At 38.5% G+C, this 16,329-nt stretch overlaps 1 protein-coding gene across 1 annotated transcript; it reads right to left on the bottom strand.

Annotated features, from left to right (window-relative positions):
* Positions 1–1,491: 1,491 nt before the first annotated feature.
* Positions 1,492–15,422, bottom strand: socs5b (suppressor of cytokine signaling 5b). The gene is made up of 2 exons (XM_084093898.1): positions 15,076–15,422; positions 1,492–5,037 (listed from the first exon to the last, which is right to left on the bottom strand). The coding sequence occupies exon 2, from the start codon at positions 5,021–5,023 to the stop codon at positions 3,332–3,334; it is 1,692 nt and encodes a 563-aa protein (XP_083950024.1). The 5' UTR covers positions 5,024–5,037; positions 15,076–15,422; the 3' UTR covers positions 1,492–3,331.
* Between the last annotated feature and the right edge of the window lie 907 nt (positions 15,423–16,329).

The raw sequence follows: 16,329 nt of genomic DNA, 5'->3' as shown, positions 1-16,329 counted from the left end.
AAACCAGGCCTGAGTTGCTGAGAACACTGTGTTGGATTAGTTTGGTGTGTTATACTTCCCTCATAATACTTTCTCTAAACTATTAACTAAATAACGACTGCGGTTTCAAACACAGCCCCATTCCTCGCAGCACTCAATGTTCCTCAATGGAGCACTGTGTGTGTTAGCCGCTTGCTAATGCTAACTTTAGCATAGCATCCAGACTAGACAAACAATGTGCTCTCTGCTTTCAGCGCTACATATCCAAGAAAGAGGGTGATGCTGAGGATGTGGTCAGACTGGGAAGGAAGAGGAAAAATTAGAGCAAAAAGTCCCTCTCTTCTCTATTTTCACAGCACCCATCAAGAAACACAGAGTGGTCCTTTTTGCAGGTGGTAAATTTAGAGGCTAGCATATTAAATTTAGCCTGTGATTAGTGCCTGTAAGGCAGGGCAGGGTGTAACTCTGCCAGGAGAGACTCGCTCACTTTGCAGTGGCATAGAAAGTCCCAAATGACTACATGAGTTTGCCATAGTTTTAAAAAAACCCAAAGGATTTGGTGAGGAACAGGCTGTCACTAAGCATTTAACAGCCCTCAAACCAACACCCTTGAAAATTATGCTTTCTGCCATAAATGCAGCTGTTTACATAATCTGAGCTCATTCCTGAAATGGGAAAAGAGCATCATGAATGTCTGCTGAACACCTTCAGCATCGTTGAACCTTCATGTTTGAAAATTTTCGTTTGTTTGTTTTCGTCGTAGGTTACAGTGTTGTCATCAGAAGATAACACCATGGTACTTTTTCATATACCAAATTACTCCACAGTACTTAAAAAAATACCACAGAATTACCATGGTACATGTCCTAAAAAAAACATAGCACTACGATGGTACATGTCCAAATGCCATGGCATTACCATGTTACCATATCCTAACAAACATGAAAAACTGGATTACACATAATAGTTGTCAAATATAATTATAAATGTTTTATTTTCTTTTTTTTCTTCTTTTTTTAAATAAAAACCTGCTTTAACCAGCCTAAGCTGGTTTTAGCTGGTTTAGGCTGGTGTGTCAGCCTGGCAAAGCTGGTCTTGAATTGGTCAATCTGGTCTCCCAGTCTGACCAGCAGAAAAGTGCCTAAAACCTGGGAGACCAACTAAAAACAGCAAACCGCCTTAGGCTGGTTTCAGATGGCTTTCCTTCAGTAGGGCAGGCTCGGGAGCAGCTGTGAAACTGCTAGCTGTGGCTAAGTGCTCATATTCTGTCTGTAGATTCAATGAAAGGTATATTATTCTCAAAGCTAAAGTCTTAAAAGCAGATGACATCATCTGACATGTACCGCTACACAGTTGACATAATATGAGCCTGTATACAGAGCATACAGTGTGCAGGGTGGAAGAAATTTTAAGATGGTTGTTTTGAGTATTCATTCAGGTCATTCAAGTGGAAAAATAGAGTGAAAGAAATGTTAAAATTAACAAAATGACTTCCTTTCAGCGACAACCGAGGCGTGTTCTGAAAGAATTTAATTGCAGTTCAAATAAATGGCTTCAAAATGGGTGCTATTCTGCCAGAAAACTGGACACTATAATTAAGCTATTGAGCTCAATATAAATAATCAAGAGGCATGGTGGAAGATTTCTCATTCACAATAACAACCTAGAGATACACACCTTTGGTCACTGATCATCAAACACCAAAATTCTGCAAAATGTATCAGTTTTACATAATTATGCATGGCCTGACGTCTGCCTGGAACTTAAAAGTCTACCATTGCAATGCTGAACATCTGATATTAAACATGAGCATGATTTTGTTGGCCTTAATTATTTTTTGTGTAAAGCCAAGAACATCAAAAGTATAGAGTTTTATAACTATGTTGTTTACAGTGTTCAGGGAATCTCAATCACTAGTGCACACAATTATGACAAGGGAAGCATAGCTGCATGCTTCATAATGAATAAAAGTACAACATTATCAAGTGAAACCAACCACACTTTATAACAGAACTGGACATCAATCCTACAAACAAAATATATATACGCAGTGATGGCATTTGTGTTCCAACAATATCTAAAGGGAAAATAATCTTAGAGGTATCTATACAAGTTTTACAGAGGACTTTCTTGGTCCATTTCCGGTTGTTGCATATAGAACCATGTTAGTTAAAAATACCATATATACCAAATACCATATGCACAGGCAAAGTAAGAGATACTTGACACTAACATAAACTTCAGGTGACTCATGCTGGGAAAATGGGGGATAAACTGACATCCTATAAATAAGGTTAAAAAATAAAAAAAAATAAAAAACATACAGACAACCAATCTGTTTATATGCATGTACTTGATTCTTTAAGTCATTGTGTGGTACGCAAACAACAATTAAAGTGCCCTATGTGATTTTAGACTGTCAATGATAAAAATGGAAAATAGTCAAATAGATTGTTTAAAACAAGAATTATGTTGGGATATGACACTACAGGAGGGCCCAGTTTTAAATAATCTGTTCTTTCTATCATATGGCACATGGTGCACTGTGCCTGTGTTCCCACTCTAGGGCCACTGGGTAAAAGGAAAAAGTAGCTTTTTGCATATAGTAGCTCCTTCCTCCTCACGCAATTAATTCATGCCTTTCACTTCTGTCTGCCTTGATTTTAAAAATAAAACATGCTTAGTTCTGAGAAGTGCATGTATAACTGTGATTCAGTCCATGTACACAAGGCTTAACAAGTGCTGTCTCAGGGAACTTGACACTTGTTGGAGGGTGCTGTAAAGTATCTTGAAGGTATTGCTGATAAATTAGCCATTATTTAGTAAATAGTCATATGGTTAACGTGTCTAGATGTTTAACATTAAGTTTTAGAGAGTAGCAGATATTCAGGTATCAAGAGTTCCAAGATTATTTGATGAATATATTTTAATCACCGGACTAAGCTAATATAGATTATCCATTTGCCTCACAAATGAGGCTAATTAATGTAACAACACTCAGTTTTACTGCTCAAAATAGTGTAAAACACTAGAAGATAGAATGCAGGAGGCATGCTAGTGAAGATCTACTGGATATAAGGTCATTTGAAAAAGAGCAGAGAGAATAAGACCATCTCATTCCCAGCATGCTCAACACTTCAGCACATAAGCTAGCTTGACAGAATGTACTGCATTGAAACATATGTATGGATTCCACGTGTAGTATTAGCAGGAAAAAACTGCCGGAAGTTCATAACATCCCCTTTTGCCTTGTGTCTAAAGCCAGCAGTATGATTGATAATATAAGACACAGACTCCTCTGGCGGTAAAGCTCTTGCCCACACTTCTGCCTCTCTCGGCACGGAACCAGACCTCATTTGACCTTGAATGGCGGCTCTCTCTCTAGCCAGCGCACACGGACTTTCTGTTTGTAGTGATACTCCTTGAGGAAGTCCTGCATGGTTGGAGGCAGTGGCAAGGCACCAATGCCATCGTAGGTGGTGCGTCTGCAGATGGCGGCTCGCGCCAGGTGCTGAAGGCTGAAAGGGAAAGTCCGGTGTAAGGGAGCAGTGAGCAGGGGCTCAAAGAACATACAGGCACTGGGGTCTTTATAGTGCTCAAGCAGGCCTGTTACCGTGGAGGAGTGGAAGACACAGGGGTCATGCGCATCAAAACTAAAGTTGTGATTCCATTGTTCAATGCGTGCATGCAGCGACCGATTGTAGCGTCGAAAACTAACGGAGAATAAGTAGTCCTCCTGTGCAGAGTCACGTAGCAGGAAGGTTCCTTCTGGTCGTCCGTCCAGCAGTGCCTCTGCTTGGTACCGGTCCATCACCCCCCAATAGCAAGGAAGTGCAGTTATGGCCTGTAGGTCAGGAACCAAACAATGGATATAGTCAATCTGTGTGTGGACCTTCCAAGGCCCTGGCTGTCTGGAGCAGTGAGTGTCTCCAGAGGCATGCCTCTGCTTGGGCCTTCGTGTCTGTAAGCAAAGGGTAGTTGAGTCCTCCTCAGAGTCACAGTCAACAGTGTGAGATGGCACTGCCAAACTCGCTGCAACTTGTGCTGCAATTCCCGATAACCCCCCAGAAATGGAGGAGACTGTTCCCAGGCTCCTGCCCTCCACAAGTCCTTCCCCAACAACAGGAGCCATCTTTGGTCCCAGTTTATAGAGGGAAGAGGTCTGTGAAGTGGCCTCCAGTGTATGGATCTGTGCATTTGGAGGGGGATCCACTCCTTCCTCTATGCTAAGTCTACGTCGTTCACGCAGTCTCTCCTCCTCGTCCTCAGGGGAAGAATGTGCTGAATCAAATGCATCCAAAAGAGCAGTTGAGGAATGAGGGCTGACTGGTGCTGTATGTTGCTTAATTAAGTGCCACTTGTTGGCCAGATCCGAACCCGGTGGGAAAGGGCATGTTTCAAGCATCAGTTCCGTCAGGTGGATCTTACGTTTGGAGGACACCTGACCTTTGGCTGACTGAGAGCGGCAGTGCGTGGTGAGAGGAAGGCACAAGCCTACGGTGTCTCGAAGTCGCTGCCGCAGAGAACGGGTGCTAAGGCTGCGCCCACTGCTGCCAGCTCCTACAGAATCATTAATCTCTTGGATGGAGCTAACTCCATAACGGCGCTCCCTCCTGGCTGTACTTCCTCTTGAGCGTCCCATTCGCCTGTCAGCCTCAAGTGAACTTTGTGTTTTAGTTGAGCAAGAATGTTTCTTTTTACCTCCCCAGGGAGCATGACGTGAGTAGGAGTCCCTACGCACAAGGGGGCCCCTCCTTGCATCATCGCTCTCTTTGTCAATGGAGATTTCTACTATCTGGGGAATATCTGCCACACAGTTATGGCCTCTGCGTCTTCCAGTAACCAGTGGGAGTGGTGACAAAGTCCGTGAGGGTGTGGAAGACCTAGTTTCATAGGGTTCTGCATGTGCTCCCCTGCCCAAGTCCACCACACAGTGAACACAATCTAAGTCCTGGCTACACAGATTGGACTCTGTGCCATCCTTGTGGAAGAGGGCTTGGCATCTACTCCTGATGTTACCCCACATCTTGCCCACTTTCTCCATCGACTGGAGACAACCTATCAAGGAAACAAAAAAATAACAATGAAAATCTTTTCGCTGTTCATACATAAAAGCAGTGACGGTGTGTAAACTACAGACACATTTTTTTTATATATATATTATATATATATATATATTGGACAAAAGAAATGTGACATTTTTGTGCGCACTGGATGGGAGATGGTCTATAAAGGTACATTCCTAGGGCACTGAAATGAAAGCATGATATGTTAGAATAGTATTTAAAACTGTAAGCTGAGGTTATCTGATAAGATTGTAGTTTTAAAAAAAATGGTGTAAGATACATTTTTAGACATAGATAAAACAGCACTAAAACATGTTAAGTGTGTGAGCACAAATAATGTGTGCATAATGTTATACACAAAGAGCATGTGTATAGTGGCTGGGTGCTGGAGTGGTACAGTTAGCACAGAGTTGCCAGGCAGACATGCATTGACACAAGGCCATGGCTATAAATGAACTGAGGGATCTGCTCACAGCTGATCTGCTGGTATGTACTGTATTACTGAGCCAGTCTGGACCTGACCAAGAACTTTCACTGTCATGGTAGCAGACAGACAGACAGACAGACACACACAGGCAGACTAGAGAGAGGTAAAGACAAGACAGAAGTATAGATAGGGGGAACACTGACAGAGAACATGTAGGCAGACACAAAAACGGCCTGTCTGAGAGGCGGTTACTGTTCCCTTTTTGTCATAAAGAAAAAGTGCTGATCTTGCTTAAAACACTGTGGTTGTACTGCACAAATTATGCTAAATTGAGGCCACCGGCAGACCATGCTCAGATCTCCACATTATAAGAGGAGACCAAACGTATCATCTTCACAGAGGAAAATATATGGTTGACTAGTCTAATGCCAAGATAATACATATGAAATTAAAATGAAAACTTAATATTTGAACAGACCTTGCAATAAACCTCAGAGAAACTCCAAAATAATCTGAAAAGACTGAATACTATGGGATTTCGTAATTCTCATATCCAAATCATACCAACACTAGAAGCTACATTTATCTCCGTGTATATACTAGTAGTCAACTGATACTGGATTTTTTGAATGCCAATGCAGATATCTTAAGAGAGTAGGGTGTCCAATGGCCAATATATATATATAATTTATACTTATTTCACTTATATATAAAATTATTTGAAAAATAATTTTTAAAATCTGTAAAAAACTGACTTGTTCTTCGGGTGTCAACGTCTTGATTTTGTAATAGTACAGTATTTTTGACAAAGACATTGCAAAAAATATGAATAAAAAGGAAGTAAACAGGTTTGTGTGCACTGGGTATCATATTTCTTTAAATAAAGACACTAATTTTACATACAGCACACAGTGAAAACAACAGGAATATGACATGGTAGGAAACTGGACATAGTGCAGCATAGTTTGAAATCAAGGTTTAATGTTTGTCTATGGTGCGTGTCCAGTAACAGCTGAGCTCTCCTGTCCGCATTCAAATCGCACAGACCATTACGCACAGCACACACGTTTTTATGCAGTCTACAAATGCACAGTTCAGAAGATTTCACGGCTGGAATCTGCAAGGTTTGTAAAATTAAAGGTTTATTATTACATTCAAAGATTTGTTTAAATTATATATTTGCTAAATGTCAATGATAAATGAGAAAGTATTGTAGTGTTTGTCTTTCTATTACTAATAATATAAAAACAAACGCTATAAATAAATTTGTATACCACCTACTTTGTGTTACAGTTCTATAACACGTTAGATAGAAGATGAGGGTGTTCTTAGCGCTGTCAAGATAAAAGTCCTGCTTCAACAAATCAGCCAAATGGAAAAACATATTGGCTAATGCCGATATTTAAAAACGGCCAAATATCGGCCTTGGTGATATATTGATTGGCCACTAGTATATACTGTGCATTTCTTTACTAGGGCACACAAATAAAACCACAAAGATGAGCAGTGAAAATATACTCCTATCATTTTGCTCTCAGAGCATCATGAGTCATGACAGTACAGTGCCGTCTTAAATGGCGCACTTGATGTGGACTTGCAGTCTCGTGGCCTTCGTTCTCTCATGCACACGTGAAGTCCAAGGGACTGCACGTTGTCCCGTTTGTCATCTACTGATTCAGAAGGGTGCTCCGATAAGAGAAACATTTTAATTGATTAAATTAAAAGACAATATTTACTCAGTATTCACCAAAACACTGAAGACAGAAAAAATGAACAACCCATAAACAAAGCCACTGGAGTACCGTATTACAAGAAACAACACTCAACAATGATCTCAAATAGAAATCTCAAATTTGGGACAAGGCCCATGTCAGTTAACTGGCTGAACTTAATATTCCTTATTAGGTTCTGGGACAGAAGTCAGTAGAAGTATCAAACAGTATTTAACATGGTGTAAACATTCTGTTCAATCACATTTGCAGTACACAACTTAAATTGGTTGGAGTATGCGAAAATATCCATGTTATTTATTTTATGTACAGTATTTATGACATTGCATTCTTAACTAATGCATTACAACTTACTAACTTAACTGCATTGCATAAGCTGAATTGCTTTATGTTAAATAAACCATATATTGATTTCATTATTTAAAACGCCTGCCAAGCAGATCCTGAAAGTCCAAATAGCACTCTCACTGTGCACTATACAACTGCAAAAGTGCTAAGTTTAAAGGGCATTACCAGAGTCCAGTTTGGCACCAGGTGTTGTTTTCATATTTAAGAGGTGGTGCTGCTTCCTTTTACTACAGGACGTAACTTCAAACAATACCACCCTACCCAGAATTAAGAATGACCAAACTACCAGGACCAATGCACATGCAAATCACACAGCCTACAAAATAGTTTTTCAAATGCATCATCTTCAAACATATTTTATTCTTCACAAAATAATTTAATAAAGACACCAAATCTCTTACATTATCTGTCAACATTCAAAATTAAATCATGTTATGGGCAAATTACTAATGTATCTAAACTGTTTGGTACATGTTAAGCCTATGTAAAACATGAAAAATATGCCAGTGAAGAGCAGTAGGATGTTGCGGAGAGAGTTATATAAGAGTGAAGAAACACTTACACACCATCTAATGATCCAGCGCTACAAACATCAATGTTCTAAGCAATTCCAACTATCCAGCTTCACTGCAGCAACAATTATAAACGTTTTATTAAGTGTGCATGTGCTGAGAAGTTGATCTTTGGCAAACACACATTAAATCAACAATTTCACATTTACTGTTCCTGATCGCTAGCCAAAAAATAACATTGCACCCGCAGAGTAATGTTCACATAACACTCCAAATACGATGTGATGAGACATGGGCTCTTTTATTTCACACACTCTGCCCTTTCAGCCTCCAGGTACATCTCTAATGAACTGCAATATCAGACGCATCGGCTTTGTCTTTTTCCACGCGAGTTGGCATAATTTTTTCCTTGACTATGCAAATCACTTTCACAAAAACAAACAGCTCTGGCTTCCAAGAACGAATGCACAGAGAGGATATTCTCTCCAAACATTGTTCCAGGGCTGAAAAAAAGGTTGAAGAACATTTCTGAGCATGTCTTTATTTACAGACACTACCTGAAAACCTGAAGAGGGATAGTTTGAAAAAAGAAACATTTTGCAATTTACCCAACCTCATGTCATTATGACTACTCTGTATAATACATTTTTTTTCCTATGAAACAAAGGTGATATACGTCAGAATGTCCAAAAGCTTATGGTTTCCATACAACGAAAGTGAATGCAAATAAATTGTAGTTATGCAAAGAAATTTCAGCAACCGAAGATACGCGGCCAGGACAGCAAAGGGGGGTATAGGGAATTCAGCCAAAATAGTCTTGGAGGGCCAAAACCATTGACCAAAACACTGATGTTTAATGAGCCATTTTCAATGACAAATTTCTATATCATGCACACAATATGAATAAGTTAGACCAGATTAAACCAGATGAAACAAAAATATCAGCAGTGTGGACACACTTAATGCCAAAGCTAAAGTAGCAATATGTAACATTTGTTCAGGAGGCGGCTCGTTGCCAAAGAACTTTACTGAGTTTTAATTTTTCATCTGAGAACACACCACCCTGGACAGCATACCATGTTCAATTACCAATTATATTTCAGTTTCAGTAAAAAAATAAAAATAAATTGGAGATATAAACTGCCATTTCCTTTCATTGTACTGACAAAAGTTCAAGCATTCTGCCTAAGATCTTGTCTGTGTTTCACAGAAGAAAAATTTAGATAATAAAAAGGTTGGAATGACATAGGGAGAGTAAATGATGATGATGAAATGGTATAATTTTTATGTGAACTATTGATATAAAATGACATTTTATTCTACTGCTTTAAAGGGGTCATGAACTGCATTTATGATGTTCTCTGAGGTCCCCTTATAATGTTATCAAGATTTTGACATAAAATAAACATCCTAACTTAGAAGTAATAAGCTATTCTTTCAAACACTCAGTTTTGATTGAGCGACATTCAAGACTTGGAAGTAAATGCCCACTGCTATGATTGTGTAATAGTTTTGTATATTAAAATTATTTCAATGTCCCCACCATTACACGTGTGGAATTGATTTGAAAACTTCTGATGTTGAAAAATCTCTCATTACATAGTTGAAACATTTGCCAACAATGTGAAACATTTTTGTGGTTTACATATGCTTTATCCACAATCATAGTTGACAAGATAAATTTCAACGTTTCTTGTAAACGGAATCATGAATGAATATGTACCATCGTTTGTCGCACTGAAGGTGACTTGACAATTCATCATTCATCCTTTTCCATAAAGTGAAAAAGATGTACATTGTCATTTACAGTGTCATGTTTTAAATAAAATGAAGTGTGTTGTAATGTCTGAGCGACAACAGAAAATGTCGCTCACTGAAGCTTTTGTTCAGGATTACAGCGAGATCAAAACAATAACAAAATCAGCGTTTTCCATGTGTTCTTCCATATCTGGGAATCCGCCGTATTAACCCATTAAACGCAGAAGCAAAGGAAAGAACAGCAAATCACAACCATCATCAGAACTATTCAAAGTTTGACTGCAGTGCTACAGTATAAATACTCAGTACATATCAAATAATCTGTATCGGACAAAGCAATAGTGACACATGGTAAAAATACTGTTACTCACACTTGTGTGTTGCAACATTGCTGTCGGATCTAATGTAGTCATCACCGCATAATTTTTTTCTTGTTTATTCTTGTTTAAAAATGAATCCACAGTAAAATTAAGTGAACAAACGAACAGTGTCTTACTGATGCAATCTGGAACTTTGTTAAAATAAAGTTCATCCACACTTTTTCTTAATGTTAGGATCACAAGGATGGCAATGCAAAGACAGCGTTTTCCCACAACTTGGCACTGGAAAACTTGTAATCCTCAGAGGCATCTCTATCGTTTTGTTGCTGGAGTAATCCTGTGTTTGTGCCTGTCTCGTATTTACTGTAAACCCTAAAGCTCAAATTAATTAATTGGTCTGAGTAGAACAAACTTAATTTAAACTAATTTGTTGTCAAATTAACTTTTATGAGCATTTAGCACTTTCTTTTTCTTTCAAGTTCACAGAACTGATATATTATTTTAAGTAAACAACTGTTTCATTGTTTTGAGTTTTATAAAATTATTTATTTTAATTTAGACGAACTTAAGTTTAACTGAAACTGGGCTGGGATTTCTATTTCCCAGCATGCTTTGCCCATGGCACTCGAAAGGGAGAGTGTAAATGCTAAAAATAAGTGTAATATAATGGTGTGTTTTTTTTGTGTGCAAGATTAATGTTAAGTAGGAGATTTAGTAGTGATTAATGTTTTGTTATGCTAATTTAGACAAATTTCTGTTAGGAGTTACCATCCTGTTGACAAGTGGTGCATGCGGCTTGGTCTGAGAACAAGTGTGTTAAAAGCTTTAAACTACGGCGCTCATACACCAAGTGCTGTACCATGTGATTGTTAACATGTTATCAAGTTAGCATTTGTTGAACTAACTTGATAATTACATATATACAAATAAAAATGTTCACATTAAAGGGATACTCCACCGTTCTTTCATATTAAACTATGTTATTCCCTTAACTAAGACGAGTTGATACATACCTCTCTCGTCTCAGTGCGTGCACTCAATCGCTCTGTCTTGCGGCGAAACTTTGTTAGCACTTAGCTTAGCCCAGTTCATTCAATATGGGCCAAGCAGAGAAGCTACCAAACACCTCCACGTTTTCCCTATTTAAATACAGTTACTCGCGTAGTGTAACTCGACCTACGACGGTGACACAAAACAAAACGTTGCGCTTTTCTAAGCGTGTAAAATGGATAACTATATTGTATGGCGGAATACCATAGCAAGTGCTTATGAGCACTTCGACTTGGCGGAGTAATATCTTCACTAGAGGGAGCGGGGGCCGGTGAGAGGATTTTTCACGAGTGAAGATATTACTCCGCCAAGTCGAAGTGCTCGTAAGCACTTGCTATGGTATTCCGCCATACAATATAGTTATCCATTTTACACGCTTAGAAAAACGCAACGTTTTGTTTTGTGTCACCGTCCTAGGTCGAGTTACACTACGCGAGTAACTGTATTTAAATAGGGAAAACGTGGAGGTGTTTGGTAGCTTCTCTGCTTGGCCCATATTAAATGAACTGGGCTAAGCTAAGTGCTAACAAAGTTTCGTCGCAAGACAGAGCGATTGAGTGCACGCACTGAGACGAGAGAGGTATGTATCAACTCGTCTTAGTTAAGGGAATAACATAGTTTAATATGAAAAGACGGTGGAGTATCCCTTTAAGGTTACATGAAAATTTTAAGTTGAACGTACTGAATAGTATACTCAAATGTTCCAAGATAAGAACAAGTAAAATTTATGAATACAAAAAAATCTGCCAGTTCTGCTTAGTTACACTTTGACTTTCTTAACTTAAAAATTGAGGTAACCAATTGCCTTAATTTATTTGAGTTTTGCCAACTTATTGTAGTGTACTACATGACATGCGTGAATCGGTGGGCGGGGCTAAAGAGACAACGATGTAGAAATAGGCGTTAATTGTCTTCTACAGAGGAGGTGTTTCGTCGCACTATTATGTCATAATGTGACAGAATCCAAAACGAGTCATTTGGACAGCTTGGTTTCAATGAAAACAAAACAAGGAAGTTTTGAATTTTGAAACTTACAGGATATTTTTTACAGTAAACCTCTTATATGTCAAAAGATCACGGAAAAATTGATTTCTCAATTCATGACCCCTTTACGAACACCAGACAGGAACACAACTGTTGTGATCTTCTTTCTGCTAATAAATGAGTGCAAAGATGATGCATAATCAGAACAGTTTGATAACCCTCACTTCTGTGACTGTGCATGCTGTTCTGAAGTTCTCTTCAGAAGCCTCTTCTCCAGACTCCTAATTAGACAGTCAAATAGAGACAGTCTGTCTTCTCTCATAAACTATTCTGATCCAACTCTCTCTCGAATGAGAAAACGCAGAAAAACATGAGAGTTCCCCAAAATTAAGAAGGCCAGAGCTCAAGAATATGCCATTATCAGACCAGCAGTTCAGTATATGAAATTCCTCTCTTGTAGATCTTCTGCGTAAAGGCACTTCAATTTGTTGGTGTGGGTCATGAATGCATGGATGAAGTGCCAGTGTGAATAAGTGTTATGAGCTCAGCAGCTCATCTATCCCTACCCGGTGTCCTAATAAGCTGGGCTCTTCTCTGATCAAAGGCTACGTTCACACTGTCAGTCCTAATCCGATTATTTGTGTATCCGATTGGAATATGATCTAAAATTATTGACTGTCAATTATTGACAAAAAATGGATTTTGACTGATATCCTGAACATAGCCAAAGAAGATGCTAAAGTATTCCAAAGAAGTGACCCAAAAGAAGTTTATTGATTATATATGCTAATGCTATTCCAAAAATAAAACCTAATACATGGATGGGTTGAATGTATTGCAATGTGTGGGAAGAGAGAAGAAGAAGTGTGTCGAGCACGACTGAGAAAGGGAGGAAAAAGGGTGTTAAACTACAGACATGACAACATACAAAGAAACATTATATTCAGAGAAAATGTAGAACAGAAATCTATAAGGACCTCACGAAGATATAGCTGAGCTGTGTGTTTCACTCTAAAGAGAAAAAAATGGACAGATAACGTTAGACTACGACTGTTAAGGAGCCCCATATTAAACCCAGAAAATATCCTCTGCAATTTTCTCTCAGTTCGACACGCCTATTCTCATGGGGTCCAGATGAGTGGCCTGGCTTTTGGACAACATTAAAGGGGCGGAAGTGCGTTTTCTTTTGAGAGGAGAATTTTTTTTAAAGGAATAGTTATTTGCAGACCATTACGTACAGAGACAAAGACTCAGATTAGTTTATTGCGACAGAAAACCCTGATTAACCTTATTAACAAATGAAATAATTTAACAAATGACAGTTGATTCTGAGTGCCAAACAATAAAGCAAAAGAGAAATTAATACACAGATCAACCACTCTTCTTAAAATATAAGGGGAACTACGTGGAATATTTGTCCTTTTAAAAAATTATCTGCCACAATGTCCATCTAAAACAAATGCAAAAAGATGATTAAAAATTTGGGGAAAAGTTAAAGAAATGGTGACCAGTCACAAGCCATTAAATACTTTTCCTTATAGAGTCATATACATTTCCACCTGACATCTTGAAGGTGGACACGTTATAACTACCCATAACTAGGACTCAAGTGATATCAGTAAGCTACAAACTAGATGCTGCTGAGAATGATAAGAAACTGAACCACCTGACTGCTCTGAAGTAGATCCGTCACTAGCTCTTAAAGGGATAGTTCATACAGAAACGAAAATTCTGTCATTAATTACTCGCACTCATGTCATTCCAAACCCTTAAGACTTTCGTTCATCTTCAGAACACAAATGACGATCTTTTTGATGAAATCTGTGAGCTTTCTGTCCCTCCATAGACAGCTACGCAACTAGAAAATTCATAAAGAGATCGTAAAACTAATCCATATGAATAGAGCAATTTGGTAAAAAATGTTTTTGAAGAGACACGATTGCTTTTATATGATGAACAGATTTAATTTAGGCTTTAATTCACATAAATATTCATCAACGCACACATCAGTTGTGGTAAACAGAAGCTCAAGCATGTTCGCTTGACACGTGTGAACCAATGAGGATCACTCTCATGCATTATGCAGTTTGAGCTTCAGAAGAACCAATGAGGTTTGTTCTCACCCATCAAGCAGGTTCGGTTGAGCTTCTGTTTATGGTCGCTGATCAATGTTTATGTGAATAAAAGCCTAAATTCAATCCGTTCATCATAAAAAGCAGTTAATTATCTTCAGAAAATTTTGACTAAACCGCTCAATCCATATAGATTAGTTTTACAATCTCTTTATGAACTTTTTGAAGCGATAAAGTGGTAGTTGCGTAGCTGTCTATGGAGGGACAGAAAACTCTCAGATTTCGTCAAAAAGATATTCATTTATGTTTCGAAGATGAACAAAAGATTTGGCACGACATGAGGGTGAGTAGTTAATGACAGAATTTTCCTTTTTGGGTAAACTAACCCTTTAAATTGTCGGTGGAGAACAATTGCAAATGTTATAGTATAGATTGCCCTCAGTGCGTAACAAAATATCGTTGCTCACTTTATTCAACGCATAAGGATCTATAACACTCAGCATCACTTTGGTGAATTTAATCTCTTTTAGAGTATTTTAAGTGGTGCCCAGGTATCGAGTGAATGAGCACACTGGAGAGGGAGCGCACGGAAGAGAGAGAGAGAGAGAGAGAGAGAGAGAGAGAGAGAGAGAGAGAGAGAGAGAGAGAGAGAGAGAGACGGGAGGATGTTGGAATGTTACATTGTAACATTCGTAGAGGGGAAACATGCTAAACCAGCGGTGACATCACACGCGTTCCGTTACATTAAATCGCGCATAAAAATAAAGCGTGTTAAAATGCGCAAAGCATTGTAATCCAGAGAATGCATAACGCAAATTGGCGTACTTACCTCTTTAATTTGTGAATATTACTTCGCAGCCTTCTTTTGTCTACAAAAGAAGGCTGTTAAAGCTGTTAGACTCGCTACTGTCCCATATAGCCTACGCTCAGCCCTGGCGAATAAAACACGAGCGAAGAAGCAGAAGTGCTCATTCCCGAGGTTTGCTTTTATAAAGCAGGAGAACAACCGAATCCCGCATCATTCTGGTCGTTTGGAACGGCAGCATAATCCAAGGCCAATCTCCAATCCACTGAGCCCATACTTCTGCTTGACAAGCCGAGCAAACGCGTGAAGAACAGGCCGACAGCGCAAGCTTGCAGGCGAGCTGAGACTGTAGTGAGACGCAGGGCGAGAACGCACTTCCGACGGATGGGGGAGTGACGAGCGTGGGGGCCAACCAATGAGAGTGCAGTTCGAGAGAGCGTTGCCTCGGTTGCCACCCTGAAAACGTGGAGACCCGAGATAATGCATGAGTGCCAAGGGATGAATGATTAATGATTATAGTCAATCAGACAAAGTAGCCATCTGTTGCCTTTAACCGCACAGTGTGTGTGTATTGCTTATCAATAGGAGAGTGATTCATGCCGTCATTAATTCTTAAAAGGAAACGTTGACAATATCACAAAAAATAATGAATGTAGCCTAATGAATTATAAATGTGATATAGGCCTATATACAGATATATAAATAGGCTAATAATAATAATAAAATATACAAATAGTATCTATCTATCTATCTATCTATCTATCTATCTATCTATCTATCTATCTATCTATCTATCTATCTATCTAAAAGAGTGTTTTTGATTATCTGTTTAGAATATTGTATAATGTTATAATAGAGTCAGAATATTTTTTATTGTGCATCATTTTCAATTAAGCTGTAATTTTGTGAAATGAATTTTGTCAAAAAGTGCAAGAAAAAAAATCATTTTCTTTTGGTTATTTAGGAAACATAAAATGCTAAGTGTATAAAATAAACACGATAATGAGGTTAAAACGTAAATGTACACATTTAAAATGTAATTTACACCACATGTTTAAACACCGCTTTTTTTTACACCACATGTTTTTTTACACCGCTGTTTAAAATTATACAATTGATTTGAGATACGGTGGAAAGGAAAGTGTGGTGGACATGATATTTTAGGGAAACGTCAAAATGATAAATGTATATCCACTGTTTGACATTGTTCACTATACTAGTCAGATTGCAAAAAAACATGTTTTAAGGGACACTAAAAGTCCACCGGACCAAAAATGC

Source organism: Abramis brama (genome assembly GCF_963993115.1).
Source record: "Abramis brama genome assembly, chromosome: 19".
NCBI classification, from domain to species: domain Eukaryota; kingdom Metazoa; phylum Chordata; class Actinopteri; order Cypriniformes; family Leuciscidae; genus Abramis; species Abramis brama.
Note: the sequence above shows the minus strand (reverse complement) of the source record. Positions and strands in the feature narration are given on the sequence as shown.

What these genes read in the sequence shown, in the direction of transcription:
- socs5b (XM_084093898.1), bottom strand. Translation starts at nt 5,023, where the DNA reads ATGGAGAAAGTGGGCAAGATGTGGGGTAACATCAGGAGTAGATGCCAA.